Genomic DNA, 17,789 nt, shown 5'->3' with positions numbered 1-17,789 from the left:
TTTTTGTCTTTTTTCGTGTCCGGCAACAGATCGCAACCCTCAGTGTCGCGCCCGTACCGGACTGGGACCGGCAACGGGATCGCAACCCTCGGTGTTGCTCCCGCACCTCGCTCAGCCAGTGAGTGGGAACCGGTCTGTATGTGGGATCCGAACCCTCGGCGGGAGCGCCGCCGGGCTCCCAAGCGGCGCACTGTAGCAGTGCGCCACCGGGCCGGCCCTTCAGCTTTGTTTTAATAGTTTATTAACTTTTTTACTTTACAGAACTGTCTTAATTTTGAAGCCCTGGCATTCAGGAACATCCTGACTTCTAGTTTTTAAATGTAAATCACCTAATACTCATATTAAAATCAGAAACAGATCGTGGTTGCCTATCTTTATTTGTAAGATTTCTACATATTTGCTTCAATTAATTTATGTATAGTTATTGCAATGTGAGAGGTAATTTTATATAACAAAAACAGTTTCTGCAATATTAAGTATGGATCAAAAAAAGATGAAATTACTTTAGACATATAGCTTAAATGAAATTCCAAAGAGGAATGCATTAAAATGTATCAGCAGTAGTGCTGGCTAGTTAGTTCACTTGGTTAGAGTGTGGTGCTGATAACACCAAGGTCCAGGGTTCAATCACCGTATCAGTCGGATGTTAAAAAAAAAAAAAAGAAGAAAGAAAATATTAATTTGCTGCTGGCAATCTATATTCTTCTTCTTTGTTTTAATGGACAACTTGAACACACATCTTCCAGCTTTTCTTCTGAAGGCTTTGGCACAGATGAAATTACCTGGTTTAAAAAAAAAGAACTACTAAAAGTTAGTTTTTGTAGTGCAAGAGTAAACAAGCTGTTAGAAGAGGTGGCATATACTTCCAATAGCTTAATTCTTGCTATCACTTTTGATGCAGAGTGGCCCAAGTTCAAGGTACAGCCTATGACCTAGGCACAGAGCAAAGTTTTTCTGCCCAAACATTGATGGGAGTAAAATTTCTAAAGTCATTACAAGAAAAAAAATGTGAAGGGAGAAGAGTAGACATGCTCTGCTTTAACATTCCTTTATAGATCTAAAGTCACCTGTTATTTTATAGATACAGACATACATTCTGGTTTTGTATTCTTAAAACATTAAGAATGTTTGAAAGACTTAGAGACACAGATACTGGGGGAGAGGAGGTGGTGATAAAAAATTTGTAGAATGAGCAGAAAAAGGTATAATCCTCAATTTCCCAGGGGAAAATGAAAACCAAACACACCATCAGAAAAAGAGTGGACAACAAGTCCAAGCAGAGTGAGACGTCTAGTCTTCATCTGAAATGGAAAATTATTAGAAACTGTAGTAAATTGTATTAAATACTTTTTTGTTGTCTACTATTTCTGTATCTAGAATTTGGACTTCATGCTTTTTCTTGAAAACACAGCCAGCTCTATCTGAGACAGTTATGTATCAATACCTTTGTCCCAGTTCCAGGACAAACTGCAGAACTTCTGGAGGCTGCATCATAAAAACTGTGTCCACAGATTTTTATTAAACAATCCCTAATCCTTAAACAGATAATAATTTTCATGTAAAAAATATAAGAAATTAAGCTACCTTAGCCTCCCTTAATCACACTGTAAAATATATATTCAACTATGTGAATATATATCAAGCACTTTCTAAACCTTGGAGATAAATACATGAGAATGTTGTGACCCTCAGTTTAAAGCAAGGATTAATGGTATCAAAGCAAATAAATATGTTAGTCAAATTCCATTAATTCATCAGAGAATTATAGAAAAACAGATCAAAAAACTAAAAAGTAAAAAATACAACAGCTTCTAAAAATGACCTTACCAAGCAGGCAAGACAGCAACACCCAGTGTCCTAGTCAGGAGCTGAGGGCAGCTGCCCCCTCCACCCAGAAGCAGGCAAGAGAGCACACCAAAAACACCATGTTTGCATCATGGCCCACCACAGGCACTGCCACAAAAGTGGCTTGACAACACGGCAGTAGCCACAGCCACTGTGCAGGTATCCTGTCAGACACTCAACTGCACTGACACAGGACAGTAACCAGCAGACACCGGAAAAAGAAAAGGATGTCTCTCTATATTCAAAGCCCACTCCAGAGTGGTAGAAGAAGCATGCTCTACTAGATACCTGACATCAACATAGAGATAGTAGAAATACAAAAACCCAAGAAAATATGACACCACCAAAAGAATACAGTAATTCTCAAATACCAAACCCTATAGAGCAGAAAACCCTTGAAATGACTGAAAAGAAATTCTGAGCAATAATCTTAAGGAATCTCACTGAGACATGAGAAGACTCAGTTAGACAACATAATGAAATGAGAAATAAAATCCAGAATATGAAGGAGGAAATTTACAAAGAGATTAATATCTTAAAAAGGAATGTAGCAGAACTCATAGAACTGGAAGATTCGCTCAACGAAATAAAATACACTACTGATGGCTTAAGCAGCAGGCTAGAACAAGCAGAAGAAAGAATTTCTGATCTTGAAGATAGACTTTTCAAAATAGCCCAGGCAGACCAAAAAAAGAATTTAAGAAAATGAAGAAAATCTAAGACAGCTATCAGACAACCTTAAGCACACAAATGTTTAAATGATGGGTGTTCCACTAGGAGAGAAGAAAGGAAAAGGAACAGAAAACTGATTCAACGAAATAATAATGGAAAACATCCCAGGTATGGGGAGAGACACGGACCTTCAGATGCAGGATGCTCAAAGATCCCCAAACAGATTCAACCTAGAAAGATCCTCTCCAAGACACATTATAGGCAAACTGGCAAAGCTCAAAGACAAAGAAGCTGGAGAAAAACCTCAAGTCATCTATAAGGGAGCCCCTTTCAGACAAACAGCAGACTTCTCCACAGAAACTCTACTGGGCAGAAAAAAATGGGAAGATATATTCAAAACACTAAAAAGAAAAAAACCTGCCAGCCAACAATACTATATCCAACAAGGCTATTCTTCAGAAATGAATGAAAAATAATGTATTTTCCAGACAAACAAAAACTACAGGAGTTCACCACTACATAACCAGCCCTACAAGGAATCCTCAAGGAAGTCCTGCATCTGGAATCTGAAAAACGATAATCATCTACCATGAATACACAAGAAAGAACAACACCCACTGGTAGAACAAAAATGTAAATGAGCAAGAGAATGAAACTAAATCTTTCCACCACAAAAAACCATAATGACAATGTAATAATGCCCCTGCTTTATTTCTAATTTTGGTAATTTCGGTCTTCTCTCTTTTTTTTCTTTGTCAGTCTAGATAAAGGTTTGCAAATTTTGTTGATCTTTTTAAAGAATCAACTTTTGGTTTTCTTGTTTTTATTGTTTTTTAATTCTCTTTTTCATATATTTGTGTTGTAATCTTTTTTATTTCCTACTTATACTTCCTTTTGATTTAGTTTGCTCTTCTTTTTCTATTTTCTTAAGATAGAAGTTTACATTACTGATTTGAGATTTTTCTTATTCCTAATATAGGTGTTTACAAGTATAAATTTTCCTCTAAGCACAGCATGAGCCCTGCATCCTATAAATTTTGTTATGTTGCACTTTATCTCAAAGAACTAATTTCCCTGTGATTTTCTTTTTATCCATTATTTATTTAGGAGAGTGTTGCTTAATTTCCACACATTTGTGAACTTTCTAAATTTCCTTCTGTTATTGTGGCCAGAGAACATATTTTCTACTATTCTCTAGGATCTTAGCCTATTTAAATGTATTAAGACTTCTTTTGTGGCCCAAAATAAATAACTAAATAAATACATTTAAAAAATGACCTTACCTCTTTAAGTTTATTCCGAATTAAATTCACCGTTGTATTCAATGAGTCATCATCCATATCCACTTTAGGTACGCCTGGTAATAGAGGCCCAATCATAACCTCATTACCACTTGAGCTTGTTTCCAGAAAAGTCCCAAGTTTAAGATCATCTTCTCTTCTTCTTTTCCGCTCCTGCAGTTGTGTTGTCCTAGGCATAAATCTGTCAACTGCCTCTGAAGGACGGATAGCCTTTTCTGCACCACAGCACGTCACTGAATCTTTAGAAGTGTTCCTTTGTATTTTCTGCGAAGAGTCACTGTGGTTACAATGCTCCACTGTTTCATCACGGTTTCTACCTTCCTTAGAGGAGTTTGATGCTCTGTCCACATGCTCCCCAGATGAACATGTACATTTTGAGGAAAAATAACATAAAGGCAATTCACAAGAATAAGGAAGACAAGGATATGAGTTCTCACTGGAAGTGTTCAAAGAAGCCGCACAAAATCCAGACGTCTCAGAGTGGAAGTCTTGTCTAAAACCTTTTGTGTCTTTAGGCTTTGGAACCAGTTTCTTCTTTGTCAGGGAATGGTCTTTATATAATAATTCAAAAGGTGAGGGAAAGGGAGATAGATATGATTCATTTTGTTGTTTTCATTATTCAGAATTATATAATTTTAAGAACAAACATGACTTAAAAATGTTAACAAATTCTACCCCCCAAAATTGATTTCTTGAGCAGGGAATACATTCATGTGGTTTAAAAGCTAAAAAGGATAAAAAGGTATATAGTATCAAGTGTCACCCTTTCTTTGCTCCCCATATGCCTGGTCTCCACCCGCACAGGTGATCACTGTTCTTTCCCATTCATCTGGCCAGTACATCTTACTTTTCCTTCTCTACCTGCTCCTCCTTTTCTCCCCACTCAAAAGGTAACCTGGAATACCCATTTCTCTGCACCTTAGCATTTTCCACTTAACTGTAGATCTCAGTTTTCCCATGTCCTTACATAGAAAGCTGCTTTTCTTTTTTGCAGCTTCAGCGTATTCTACTATATGATGTATCATGATGCTTAGTCATGTGTGTTAGTTATTAAAGGAAGCAATATGCTGGGCTCACTTTTAGGGCCTGCACAGGCCCTTGCCCTGGTCTACCTTCCCCCAAACAGACTGTGCCACTAGAGTGGGGTACGGAACATGTGGTAAAGACGGGGCTGACGAGTTAGCTCTGTTGGTTAGTGCATGGTGCTGATAACACCAAGCCAGCCAACAACAAAAATGATGAAATTGGGTATGTGTTGATAATTAATGACATTAACACATGTGAGGTACATTATCTTAGTCTTTTCTCTACCTTTGTTATGTTATGAAATTTCTAGAATAAAAGGTTTTAAAAAGTGAGACCAACTATGCAAATGCACCATGTAGATGCTAGAATACTGTCAATGAAAAAGAACTTAATTGAGGCGTCCAAGGCCAACCAAATCATAGTTTAAAGCACTATATCATGCTGCAAATTAAAGTTGGAGCAACACTGAATCTAATTTTGAGGAGGTTAGGGGCAGGGCAAAAAGGACTTAAGAGGATGGGGAGCAAAGAACATCAACAATGCTATAGGCTTCTATCACCAACACTGAGATGAATAAAGCAGTTCAAAAATAAGCACTAGAGGGCCGGCCCGGTGGCGCACTCGGTAGAGTGTGGCGCTTAGGAGTGCAGTGGCCCTCCCGCCGAGGGTTCAGATCCCTTATAGAGACCAGTCCGCTCACTGGTTGAGCACGGTGCGGGCGCGACACCAAGGGTTTCGATCCCGTTGCCGGTCGCAGTACAGGTGCGACACCGAGGGTTGCGATTCCCGTTACTGGTCACGAAAAAAGACAAAAAGGAAAAAAAAAAAAAAGCACTAGATAGAGAATTCAAAGACTTGGATTTTAATCCCGATTTTGCTCCCAATTTATCTCTATTGTCACAGGCCAGTCACAGACTTTCTAAGCCTTAGTTTCCTCACCTCAAAAAATTAGGACAGGGTCAGATCATCTCAAAAGTTTTTCTCTACACTGATATTTTGTAATTTCATTTGCTACAAACATATACAAGTATTCCTGGTGCTAGTTATTTACATATCCACAAGTTAAAGTTCAATGTCTAAAAATGACCAGGAATTCTCAACAACTCTTTGCCAGACTTCTAGGTAAGTTTTCTAACAGTCTTTCCACCTTGTTTCTCTCTTCACCACTGACACGTGTCCCTTCTGCAATCAGCCATAAATTCATTACATTCAACAACTGTATTCTACAGAGAATCCACCAAAAAGGTCCTCACCAGATGCAGCCCTCGACCTTGGACTTCCCAACCTCAAAAACTGTAAGATATAAATTTCATTTCTTTATGAATTACCCAGTTTCAGGTATTCTGTTATGAGCAACTGAAAACTGAATAACACAGATACTCACTCTGTCCTTCAACTAAAGGGTGGAAATATGGTACTTTGAGCCTCTAGTAATATTTAGATTTCAGACCATAAACATTATCTTAGCTCAATTCTGTTTGCTCTAGTCCTATAATTCATGGACCAGATGCCATGAGTCCATCCCAGGCATTTGGAATTTGTGTCTGGAGAAATTCAGTTAGGCATGTGGGGCATTTAGCCAGCGGCTGGTCAAAAGTGGAACTTTTCCATGCTTAGCAGGTGGTAACTAGTCTGAAAATCATAATTGCTTCTCACTGCCTTCAGGTCAAAGCCTTAATTCCTTAGAATGGGATACAAGGCCCTTCATGATTCACTTCCTGTCTACTTTCCTAATTTTTCTTATCTCTCACTGAAACCTCTGTGCTTTGGTTATCCTGTGCCCCCAGCCATTCCTTAAATTCATGATGTTCATTTATTCCTTGGGGCCTTTAAACATGCTACCTTGACTCACCTTTCCATTTTGTCCTCCTCCCTTCTGGGTAATGTCTACTTCATAATTCAGCCACCTCTAACAGCCTATAGAAAGTCTTCCACAAACCAACATCTCTCCCTGCTCAGCCCAGATTACACAGAGTGCTGCAAAGAACTCTGTGGTTTATGGTTACTGAATATTGTGATTTACTTGACTCTTCTCCCACAGGACTGAGAATTGCATAATGGCATACCTGGCATTTAGGAGGCATTAGAAACAGGCTTTCCATACCTTTACTTCTAGTAATTCTTGCTATATAAGCCTTCCTCTCTTCTAATTTTTTTCTAGTTTCTTCAACTGTCTCAAATTCTGGAGCATAACACACATGAAGCAATCCACCAAAGAAACTCTGTTCATCCATTTTTTTCTTGGCTGTCCTGAACAGAAATACATGATAGCGTGGTTTATTAATCTACATTTACTCATGATGAAAGCTTGACTAGTATACAATACGTTGATCTAAAGAGCAAAGTCCAGCTTTTGCTATGTGTATATACATCCTATGGACTGGGGATTAAGATGCTCTGCTTGTGGATAGTATTGACCCTATTGATCCACTGTGTACACTTAGAACCTTCTCTTCTCTCTCCCAGTAATGTTAATAGGTTTTGAGCTAAGCCATCCACACAGACTCTCTTTAACCAACTTAGGGCCCAGCTGGTTGGCCTGATGTATATAAACTGTAGTCATGAAATAAAGCTTTTCTCTGTGTTAAGTTTATTTCCCATTGAAAGTTAATTCATACCCAATTTGGCCTTTCATCACAATGTCTTCCTATAATAGGATTCATACATTAAAAATTAAATTAAAAATACTGTAATTGTAAAATTTTCAATAACTGGGGATATACTGAATATATAACTGATCAATGAGAAAATGAGAAAGATGGTATTCTTTCAATAAATACTTAGTGAACACCTATGACTGCACAGGGACTATAATAAATATTTAAGTACTTCTACATCCAGGAATAATGATAAAAAGTTATTGAGATTGTACCACATGCCAAGGCAATGTTGTAATGATAAAAAGTTATTGAGATTGTACCACATGCCAAGGCAATGTTGTAAGTACTTCACTTGAATTAATACCGCACAACAACCCCATAATGAAACTGAGGCACAGGGACACTGAATGACTAGGCCACGTTCACACACTGGTTTGTGGAGCTAGGATGCAAACCCCAGAGATCTTACTCAGACCCTAGTATACTAGCTGCTGTAGAAGATATGAAAGCTCTAGAAAATATGCTTTCCTAACCATGCGAAGCCGGCAAGTTGGTTAGGAAGGTGAAATTACATATAAGAGCAGCCTGAGAACATAAAGTGATTTTGTAGCAGACTACAAGTGCTATTGGTAGCTTGGAAATGAAAATACAAATTTTAATAGTCAGGGAGGATTGGTGCAGATTAATGACAGGAATAGATGTCATCATAAAAATAGATAGGGCATTGCATACTTCAGTCTTACTGGAGCAGAGGGTTTATGTTATATAGAAGGCTGAAAAAGGTGGAGTCAATTTGCACAGAGTCATGACAATAAGAACCACAATAGCTCATGTTTACTGAATTCTGAACAGGAGACACTAGACTAAGCCCTTTACATGGGTTATCTCATTTCATCCTCATACAACCTCAAGAAGTAGGTCCTTTTACCATATAGATTTTACTGAAGAGGAAAAACAGGCTTAACAGAGTTAAACAATTTGTCCAAGGTCATGAAGCTAGTAAGCGGTGGGGTTGGAAAACATGCAAACCCAATTCTTAATCTATCACCCTCCAGGGTGGAAAATTGGTAAGCATGGGAATGACGTGATGGAAATAGTGTTTTGGGAAGGCTAACCTGTAAAACGACTGGAGGAGGATAAGAGTAATAGAGGGACATACTAAGCTAATGCATAATTCAGATATGAACGAGGGAAGCCTGAGCCAAAATGATAGCAATAGGAATAGAGGAAAGGAGACACGGCTTAAGCTGCATATTACCTTGCACTTTGTAAGTTCCTAAATTTAATAAGATAAACTTCTGTAAAGTCTTCTGCTGGGTATTCATCTAGAGCATTATACTGCTCAACTGCACCATACAGAGCAAATCGCTCAACTAATTCCTTCATCGCTCCCACTGCAGGAACTCCTTGTATTAATAAGTACCGAGATTCCAAATTGATTGTATATACCTGAAAGAAAGGCAGGCTCGTTAAATATATTATTCATTTATACATGACTATTCATTTCATAAATAAGCTTAGGACAAAACTGCCCTTATTTTTTTTTATAACAGAGCTTTGAGAACGAGAAATATTCTGTTCTACCCGGTCTGCGAAAAACACACAATTTAAAAATCTTTCCACTCCCTCTGCACAAAGAATAACACACTCCACGTTTGAGGGTGTCTAAGCACTGCATGTATCAGACTACCTTCAGTGACAGTTTTTCCGGAAGTTCGATCGTACGAAGTTACTGCGAAGAGTCACTCAACAATATTCATTGAGTGCTTACCATGTGCGAAGCACCACTGTAAACACAGAAGATACAAAGAGTAAAACGAAGCCCCGGTCTCGCGGGCCTGACGTTCTGATAGTTGCCCAGAGGTATCGGAGAATCTCTGGTACCTGACCAGGGCTCCTCACGCCACCTCCACTGAGGCGGATCTGACAGCAGCCTTGTCATGCCTTTGGGCAGGCTGGACATTCAGAGCTAGCGCTAATCTAAGGCTACCGAGGATACCGAATGAAGCCCAAATCACTTTACCTTGACAGCGCGAGGCCGTCTTCCCTCCCGATATTTGGCCCGCGTGTCGCATACCGCCCTCTGGACGTGGTGGTCGAATAAGCCCCCAAGCTCCCCGCCATTCGACGCCATCTTGCCTGGTTTGGACATCGCCGGGAGAACTTCCGCCTTGCTGCGCTCCCGTTTATCCAATAAGAGAGCAGGATGGTCCAAGACGTGCCAGGATTGGCTGGAAGATGGACAGAGCCGGCCATCTTTCCTGCAGGCGAGGATTCGACGAACGAGGTGCCCCCCCCCAGCGGCTCGGCGGAGAGGCTCAGAGGGTGACAGAAGCGTGCTTGTCTCTCCCAACAGCCTCTCAGCAAGATCAGTCCTGGGGACAGGGGGCGGCCCCTCGGGGGGCGGGGCCGATCGATCTGCTCTGGCTCCGACGCCTGCCCGGGCAGGGGTCTGCCGCGGCACTGGGGTGGGCTCTCGAGCCGTGCTCCCGTAGGATGTGGGACAGCGATCGCCTGGCGGGTGCGGGGGGAGGTGGGGCGGCCGTGACCGTGGCCTTCACCAACGCTCGCGACTGCTTCCTCCACCTGCCGCGGCGCCTAGTGTCCCAGCTGCACCTCCTGCAGGTAAAGCGCCGTCCCCAGGACCCCTGGACGACAGCCTGGCCTGCCGTCCTCTGACCTGAGGCCTGTCCCCACAACGAGACACCGGCTGCCTTCCCAGCGCCGGCCCACAGACTGAAGGCCCCTGGAAGGCAGGGCCGGTCTGGGCGGCTTCTGCACCCCACATCACGTCCGGGGCAGCGCCGAGCCGTTAAATTAACGTGTCGCAGTCCAGGTCTTTTCACTCGGATAAACTGGGGTTTGAGATGTCCTAATATTCTACCTCTGCGTTCAGAAATATCCTCACTCCAGATTGGAAAAGCTCTTGAGAAGTCGTTTATTTTTATTATTTTTAAACGTGTTTTTCCTGCCCGCGACTTCCAGGTACCTGCGTTGCTACAGTCAGGCATCGAGAGGGAGGGGCAGACTTGGTTGGCGGAGCCCCTGTAGGTTAAGAGGGACCGAGCACCGCATCTCACGAGCGGGAAAGGCTAATAAAATGATGGCTCTTCCCCTGCGTCGCCGGCCCTCGGAGCACAGCCTAGGTGTGCCGGGAATGTGCAGTGGAATTACGCATACCTGCACATACGTAGTTGGGATTACTTGAACCTCTGCGGTCGTGGTTGTGGTGTTTCACGTTTCTAACCACAGGCAGAGATACAGCATCCATGTTTTCATAATTAAAAATAGAGACACATGGTCTCACGAGTTTGAGTGTGCTTATGGGGCAAAAGGACAGAATATTTGAAAACTGCAAATATCCTGGATGCATGGTACCTATCACTGGGAAATCCATGCAAGAAATATGTAAGAGTTTGCAATAATTTCATGTACCTGCCTTTCCACTCGTGTTTACTCCCCTGTAACTATTAGTCTAGATTTGGGGGGAAGGGGACATTCATCTTTCAAAATGGACCAAATTCCAAACCAAATTCAACGGAATCCTATCATCATCATCATTTTACCGTTAAGAATACACCTTTTGGCACTGAGGAGCTTCCTTCATGGCCGGAGACGAGTCAGTCACTGTCACCGAGTTTCAGGTAGAACTTGGCTCAGTGCTGCCTTGCTCAGCTTTGATGGAAATTTTCAACATGCTTTCAAACCCATACCTAATGAGTTCATAGGAATAAACTCCCCACCTAATGAGTTTATAGGAATAATTCCTTACAATAACTCTAATAATTTGATCCTAAGATGTGGTTGTTACCTTAAAGTCATCACTGTTTAGGAATTTAAGGGTCTTAATTTTCGTTTTAGATTTTTGAAAATTGTGAGAAAAATTGCACATGCAAGTGATACATGATGACTTTCTTGTATACAAGATTTTCATAACATGTGGTTAATTTCAAGTACATTATATTGTCTTAGAAGTGGTTGTAACATCCTTTGAAATTTGTCCTAAAGAAACATAAACAGTCTATACCCAGTTTTGAGATAGTAAAATATGATATAAATGAATGAATTTGATATTTAATATTTTTAATTTAATGAATTCATTTTGATATAAATAAATGAATTTAATAGTACTGAAGCTTCCTGAGATGATAAAGCTTGATAGCTATTAATGAAATCCTTACTTTTCATTAAAAAAGATATATGTGTGAAAATGCTCATGATACGACATTAAGTGGGAATAAAGGATATTAAATAGAGCCTATAGTACACAACTATGTAAAAAATTAGTTTGCACATAGAAAAAAATAATTAGCAGAAAATAGACAATATTGTTGGTATGGTTGTCTTTTTGTGGAGGGAATATCAAGACTCCCTTTTTTCTTCCAAGTTCTTTATTTTCCAAGGTTTCTATAATGAGTTTAATGATATAAAACATCATTTTTTAGTCCTTGGCTACAAACTTACAAATTTTATATACTTTCTCTTTTAATAAGAATCAATTTTATATTTTGCTATTTAAAAACTTATAAATGTTTTTATAGTTTTATGAACTTTAAAAAAAATTTTTTTTTTTTTTTTTTTGGTGGCTGGCTGGTGCAGGGATCTGAACCCTTGACCTTGGTGGTTACAAGATGGCACTCTTAAAAATTGTTATTTAGGGAGTTACATAATATAACATTTCTCGAAGGGTACACAAGAAGATATTAGCAGTAATTACCTTGGGAAACAGGGACCTACCTTCACATTTTACCCTTTTGTACTCTTTGTGCTTTACCATGTGCATTTATTACTCTTCTAATACATAAATAAATATGGGATTACATATTACAACTGGTTGGTGTTTCATAATTCAATAACTATATTAACTATATTGTGTTCTTAAAGATCATGGTATACATTTTTACTTATTGACTTGTATTTTACTAATACAGTAAATTTATAGCTTATTTATTTCTTTATTGATAGACATTTAAGATAATCCCAAGGTTTCACTATTTAAGACAGTCCCAATAGAAAATATTGCAGAGATATCTCCTGGTGTAGGTTTTTCTTTGACTCATTAATTTAGAATAAATACACAAACAGTTATATATGGCTCAAAGGCTATTAAGTTCATGTGGCTCCTATTGCCATTTTGAATTCTAAAATGGTTGAGTCAATTTATAATGCTGTTAGAAGAATAGAAGGGTATTGGTTTCATCATAGCATCACTAGTATTGGGTGTTGAAAATGATTTTACCTGTTTAAATGCTATGAGAAATGTAGGTAACAAAGAGCTGTCAAGCATCTATAGAACTCTTTTTGTATGTGTAGATTGCAATAATAGTTTATCATTATGTGAATCCAGAAAAATCTGTAAAAACTTTAAAAATATTTTTCCTTTTCATTTCTTATATTAATAGAATCAAGCTATAGAGATAGCATGGGGTCACCAGCCTGCATTCTTGAGCTGGGTAGAAGGCAGGCATTTTAGTGATCAAGGTGAAAATGTGGCTGAAGTTAACAGACAAGTTGGTCAGAAACTTGGACTCTCAAATGGGGGACAGGTAAGCACAAAACATGATGATAGTGACTTTCTTCTAATGTCATATAATATAACAATGCAAATAAAATTAAAAGTTCAGATTTTTTTTTAAGGAGGTGAGATGACACCTTATTTGTATGGTATTATAACCAGTCTAGGATATTCAAGTTGACTATACTTCATTGTTAAGTCATTATCTTGTAGTTTATCATGCTCTCTACTTGATTTTGTAGTCTACTATCTATTTTACTGACTTTCTAGGTTCCCTAATTTTCTGAAATTATTCTTCCTTTATGAATTACTGGGTTTTACTTACTATTATTGAACATTTCATTTGTTTCTGACTTATTTTCTAATTTTCAATGGTCTTACTTGATTAAAAATATGAATTCTACAACAGAGGGTTATTATTTTTCCATTTTTGTCTTGCTTATGAATTTAATGTGCTTAGATTATAAACTCCAAAGCTTAAGGACTCATGTCTATTTTTTTGTTTAATTATGTTCACCAATTTATTCCTTTAAATTTTTTTTGAACTGTGGGAGAAATACATATTCATTATAAATATAAATATTTTACAAAATATAAATATTTATAAAATATAAATATTTTACAGTTCAAAGTAAAAAGTGAGATTTTCCTTTTTTCCATCTACAGCCTCAGAATGTATACTTACTGTTTTGGGGATCTCACTAGACCTTTAGGATTTAAAGAGTGAGATCATATGTATTTTCTGCAGTTTTTTTTTTTTTCCTTTTTGTCTTTTTTCGTGACCGGCAATGGGATCGCAACCCTCGGTGTCGCGCCCGCACCACGCTCAACCAGTGAGCAGACTGGTCTCTATATGGGATCTGAACCCTCGGCGGGAGCGCCGCCGCGCTCCCAAGCGCCACACTCTACCGAGTGCGCTACCGGGCCGGCCCCTTTTCTGCAGTTTTTACCCCACAAAAATATATCAAAAAAAAACCCTTCCGGGTATTACAAACAATATGCTTTGAACATATTTCTCTCTGTGTGTATATGTGATCCTCTTTTGTAGCAGTGCCACTAAGACATTTTCTCCCAAAGCACTGAAAGGAACAGAAAGTGGACTGGCTAGCTGTGTTAGTCTGTTTCTGTTGCTAATAACAAAATACTTGAAACAGGTTGATTTATAAAGAAAACAAAATTTATTGCTCACAGTTTCTGAGACTGGGAAGTCCAAAGTCCAGGGAACACATCTGGTGAGAGCCTTGGTGGTGGCAACAGTGATGGCAGAGTATCACATTGCAAAATGGTGGAGCAGAGAGTAACCTCCTCATTCACTCTCCTTTTAAAGCCGTATAAACCATGCCATGACAACCATATTGAATTCATTCACTGTGGCATGGTCCTACAATCTAATCACCTCTTCAAAGCCGCACCTTTCAATTACCGTAGTAGGATTTCCCACACTCTTAACAGTCACAGTGGGGACCAAGTTTCTAATACATAAAACTTGGGGGACACAATTCAAGCTTTAGTGAGTTTTGGGGGGACATAACTCAATCCACCACACTAGCCCAGGAGTTCTTAGCATCTTGGTAGACAGGAGTTGTTTCGTGCTTCATCAGAATTATCTCATTCAAATAGGGTATAAGAGAGGTACTGAAGGGAAGTTCACTGAGGAGTCTGGGGTGAGGCACTTGGGGAAATTCTGCTCCAATCCACAAAAGCAGTGAGGAAAGGCCAGTAGCCTAGAACATTTAACACTCGGTGCCTTTGGATTTTACACCATTAATTCCCAGAAATGCCTATAGAAGGGGAACGGAAATAATATGGTGGACTCTAGCTTATAGAGACTTGCATTGCATGTATCTGTAGACTAGAATGAGGGGGTATTTGTTTTACTTTACTTTTAGTTGTGAAGGACTATACTTCTAAATAATCACCTCTGATTTCTATTTCAGTGTGTTTTTCACTTTTCTAGAAGCAGCATGGCTTGAATTTGGTTATAAAACAAACAGTTGCAAAACTTCTAGAAATAATGAGAGTATTTATGTATATTAGATGAAGCCATGACTTGATGACATGGTCACTTCTTGCATTTTTTTACTTACGTATCTTCTTTTAATGATTATCTTTATTTTTGAAAAATGTGTTGTGCTAAGATGTGTTTTCCGTTATTATATTAGATGTGAAGCAATTTTTCCTAGAATTAAGAGTATACCAAGGCATAGCTAAGAATAAGAATTTAAATATTTGTCATTTGAAAGACTACATACACTCAAACACAGTTACCTACAGAAAGAACTTATTATTTTCTAGGGATACAGAAAAATCTTTTAAAAATACCTTTAAACTTTTAATTTTTTCCAGGTGTTTCTCAAGCCATGTTCACATGTGATATCTTGTCAACAAGTGGAGGTCGAACCCCTTTCAGCAGACGATTGGGAGATATTGGTAAAGACAGCAAATTAAGAGCTATCTCATCTTAAACTACCTTAAAATATTAGTGCCTTTGGATTTCTCTTCTCTGTGTTTCATTATATATGCTGAGTTGGTTTGAGTTATAAAAATGAATTGATAGAGATCTAATGTATAAATGAGGGTTGTAGGTAATAAAATTGTACTGCATTTGGATTTCATGCTAAATGAGTAGATTTTGGCTGCTCCTGCCATAAAAACAAACAAAAACAAATAGGTAACTATATGAGATGATGGATATGTTAACTCACGTCATTATATGTAGTAACCCTTTTACTATGTTTCCCATAACATTATGTCGTATACATTAAATATACACATTAAAATTTATTTTTTAAAAAGAGAAAGAATTGAGATTTCCTTACTAGACATGGGATAGACAAAATGTAAAGTGAACTGATCTTTTTATCTGTTGGTTCTAGGAACTGCATGCTGCTTCCCTTGAACAGCATCTTCTAGATCAAATTCGAATAGTTTTCCCAAAAGCCATTTTTCCTATTTGGGTTGATCAGCAAACTTACATATTTATCCAGATTGGTAAGTGCTTTTGTAATATTTGCCATCATACTCTACACTACAGCACTGAGTCCAAAGCAGAGATGAATGTGCACTAATGAGCTTTATTTTCTACACAGTTGCACTAATGCCAACTGCCACTTTTGGAAGGCTGGAAACTGACACCAAACTCCTTATTCAGCCAAAGACACGCCAAGCCAAAGAGAATACATTTTCAAAAGCAGATGATACATATGGAATATTTCACAGTTATAAAAGAGACCAAAAAGTAATGACAAAAGAACTTCAAACCAAGAAACTTGAGTCAAATACAGTGGGAGTAATTGGGTCTAATGAAACACACTCCGAGATTCCAGTGGACTCATCGATACCAAGCTTATGGGCTATGATAGGAAGCATTTTTTCTTTTGGATCTGAGAAGAAACAAGAGACATCCTGGGGTTTTACTGAAATCAGTGCATTCAAAAATATGCAGTCAAAGGTTGTTCCTCTAGACAATATTTTCAGAGTATGCAAATCTCAGCCCCCCAGCGTAGGTAACACATCAGCACCTTCTGTGTTTCACAAACACTGTGCCATTCATGTATTTCCATGGGACCAGGAATATTTTGGTGTGGAGCCCAGCTTTACTGTGACCTATGGAAAGCTAATTAAGCTACTTTCTCCAAAGCAACAGCAAAGTAAAACAAAGCAAAATATCCTGTCATCAGAAAAAGAGAAGCAGATGTCAGAGCCACTAGATCAAAAGCAAATTAGCTCAGATCATAGTCGAGAAGCTTGTAACACCTGTGTGCTAAAGGTAGTCTGGAATGGACTTGAGGAATTGAAAAATGCCATGAAATACACCAAAAATGTAGAAGCTCTCCATCTTGGAAAAGTCTGGGTTAGTATAAATTTTATAATTTGGGGGGAAATTGCTGCTGCATAAACTTCCCCTAATTATGAATTAGAATAATTTGTGTATAAATTGAAAACTAATATAATAAGAAACACAGTATCTAAAGTTGCTGAGGGAACACATTTCTGCTTGTAGGGTAAAGTCCTTGTTTGGATAAAGATTGTATATTTGGGGGCCTAATAAGCTTGGACAGGTACTAGCTTCGACAGATATAGGCCCAAAAAGGCCAAAATTAGTTGCCTGAGGTTGCAGAGCTGGTAAGTTATAGAACTCAGATCCACACCCAGGTAGATTGGCTATAGGGTTCATGCTCAGCCTGGCGTGCCCTACAAAGCCTCACATCTTTAATGCTTGTAGAAGAATTGTTCGCAAGTTCTTGAAAGCAAAGGAAGGACTTACTACAAATTGGGGGAAATGCCTAGTGTAGGGTGAGGTCCATAGCATGAGACAACCTGCCCATGATGGCACCTGGGTTGTAATGCACCCAGAAGCTGCTTACCCTGCTGATATCTGCTCTTTAACCTGTGTGTAACTGGGACAGGAAGTAAACAGGACAACTAATGTTCCACCCCCTCATCCTGGCCTTAAATATTAGTGCTAAACTTATATGACATGAGTTACCAGTTCCATTTATTTGAGTCTAATTTTGAACCACTGTGAATTTAGACATCCCAGTGATAAAGGGAAGAAACTGTTAGGAAAGGCAAGAAAAATAGGAAGAGAAGGTGTTTCCTTTGTAGATTTCTTTTCCTCCCACAGTTTTACCTATGACCTTTATGCAAGTAACTTACAAAGTTTTAATCTGTTTGGCCGACCTCATTTTGTAAAGCTCCTGACTTATTTTCTGTTAGCTTTAAACTTGTTAGTTTAGGAGATCTCTATCATCCTCAAATTCAAAATGTCTAACACTGAATTTGTCGTGATTTAGCTGGTTCTGCCAATTGATCAGAATACCCTTTTAT

The 17,789-nt window shown here is 38.7% G+C and overlaps 2 protein-coding genes across 3 annotated transcripts in view; one reads left to right on the top strand and one right to left on the bottom strand.

The window, feature by feature from the left end:
• Positions 1-356: 356 nt before the first annotated feature.
• Positions 357-9,609, bottom strand: RBM48 (RNA binding motif protein 48). Of its 2 annotated transcripts, none has more exons than XM_008572256.1 (5): positions 9,468-9,585; positions 8,703-8,893; positions 6,949-7,094; positions 3,801-4,369; positions 357-801 (listed from the first exon to the last, which is right to left on the bottom strand). In XM_008572256.1, the coding sequence occupies exons 1-5, from the start codon at positions 9,576-9,578 to the stop codon at positions 628-630; spliced, it is 1,191 nt and encodes a 396-aa protein (XP_008570478.1). In that variant the 5' UTR covers positions 9,579-9,585; the 3' UTR covers positions 357-627. The 2 variants fall into 2 exon arrangements, with proteins under 2 accessions (XP_008570478.1, XP_008570485.1); XM_008572263.1 differs by having other exon boundaries at positions 639-782; positions 9,468-9,609.
• A 325-nt stretch (positions 9,610-9,934) lies between these two features.
• The window catches only part of PEX1 (peroxisomal biogenesis factor 1), a 37,652-nt gene continuing 29,797 nt past the window's right edge, over positions 9,935-17,789 (top strand). The window contains exons 1-5 of the mRNA XM_008572244.1: positions 9,935-10,069; positions 12,847-12,990; positions 15,306-15,389; positions 15,836-15,950; positions 16,049-16,812. Of these exons, the coding sequence (XP_008570466.1) occupies positions 9,941-10,069; positions 12,847-12,990; positions 15,306-15,389; positions 15,836-15,950; positions 16,049-16,812 (1,236 nt within the window). The 5' untranslated portion in view covers positions 9,935-9,940. The remainder of the gene's footprint in view (positions 10,070-12,846; positions 12,991-15,305; positions 15,390-15,835; positions 15,951-16,048; positions 16,813-17,789) is intronic.

This window comes from Galeopterus variegatus, unplaced genomic scaffold, assembly GCF_000696425.1.
Source record: "Galeopterus variegatus unplaced genomic scaffold, G_variegatus-3.0.2 Scaffold46, whole genome shotgun sequence".
NCBI classification, from domain to species: Eukaryota; Metazoa; Chordata; class Mammalia; order Dermoptera; family Cynocephalidae; genus Galeopterus; species Galeopterus variegatus.
This window is presented reverse-complemented; position numbering and strand designations above follow the sequence as displayed.

Bases quoted from the DNA above. Each gene is read 5' to 3' on its own strand.
- RBM48 (XM_008572256.1), bottom strand. From the start codon at position 9,578: ATGGCGTCGAATGGCGGGGAGCTTGGGGGCTTATTCGACCACCACGTC. The intron at 7,095-8,702 runs GTAATATGCAGC...ATTTCTGTTCAG, and splicing joins AGGAACTTACAAAGTGCAAG to GACAGCCAAGAAAAAAATGG. The intron at 4,370-6,948 runs GTATGGAAAGCC...TATTATATAAAG, and splicing joins AAGAATTACTAGAAGTAAAG to ACCATTCCCTGACAAAGAAG.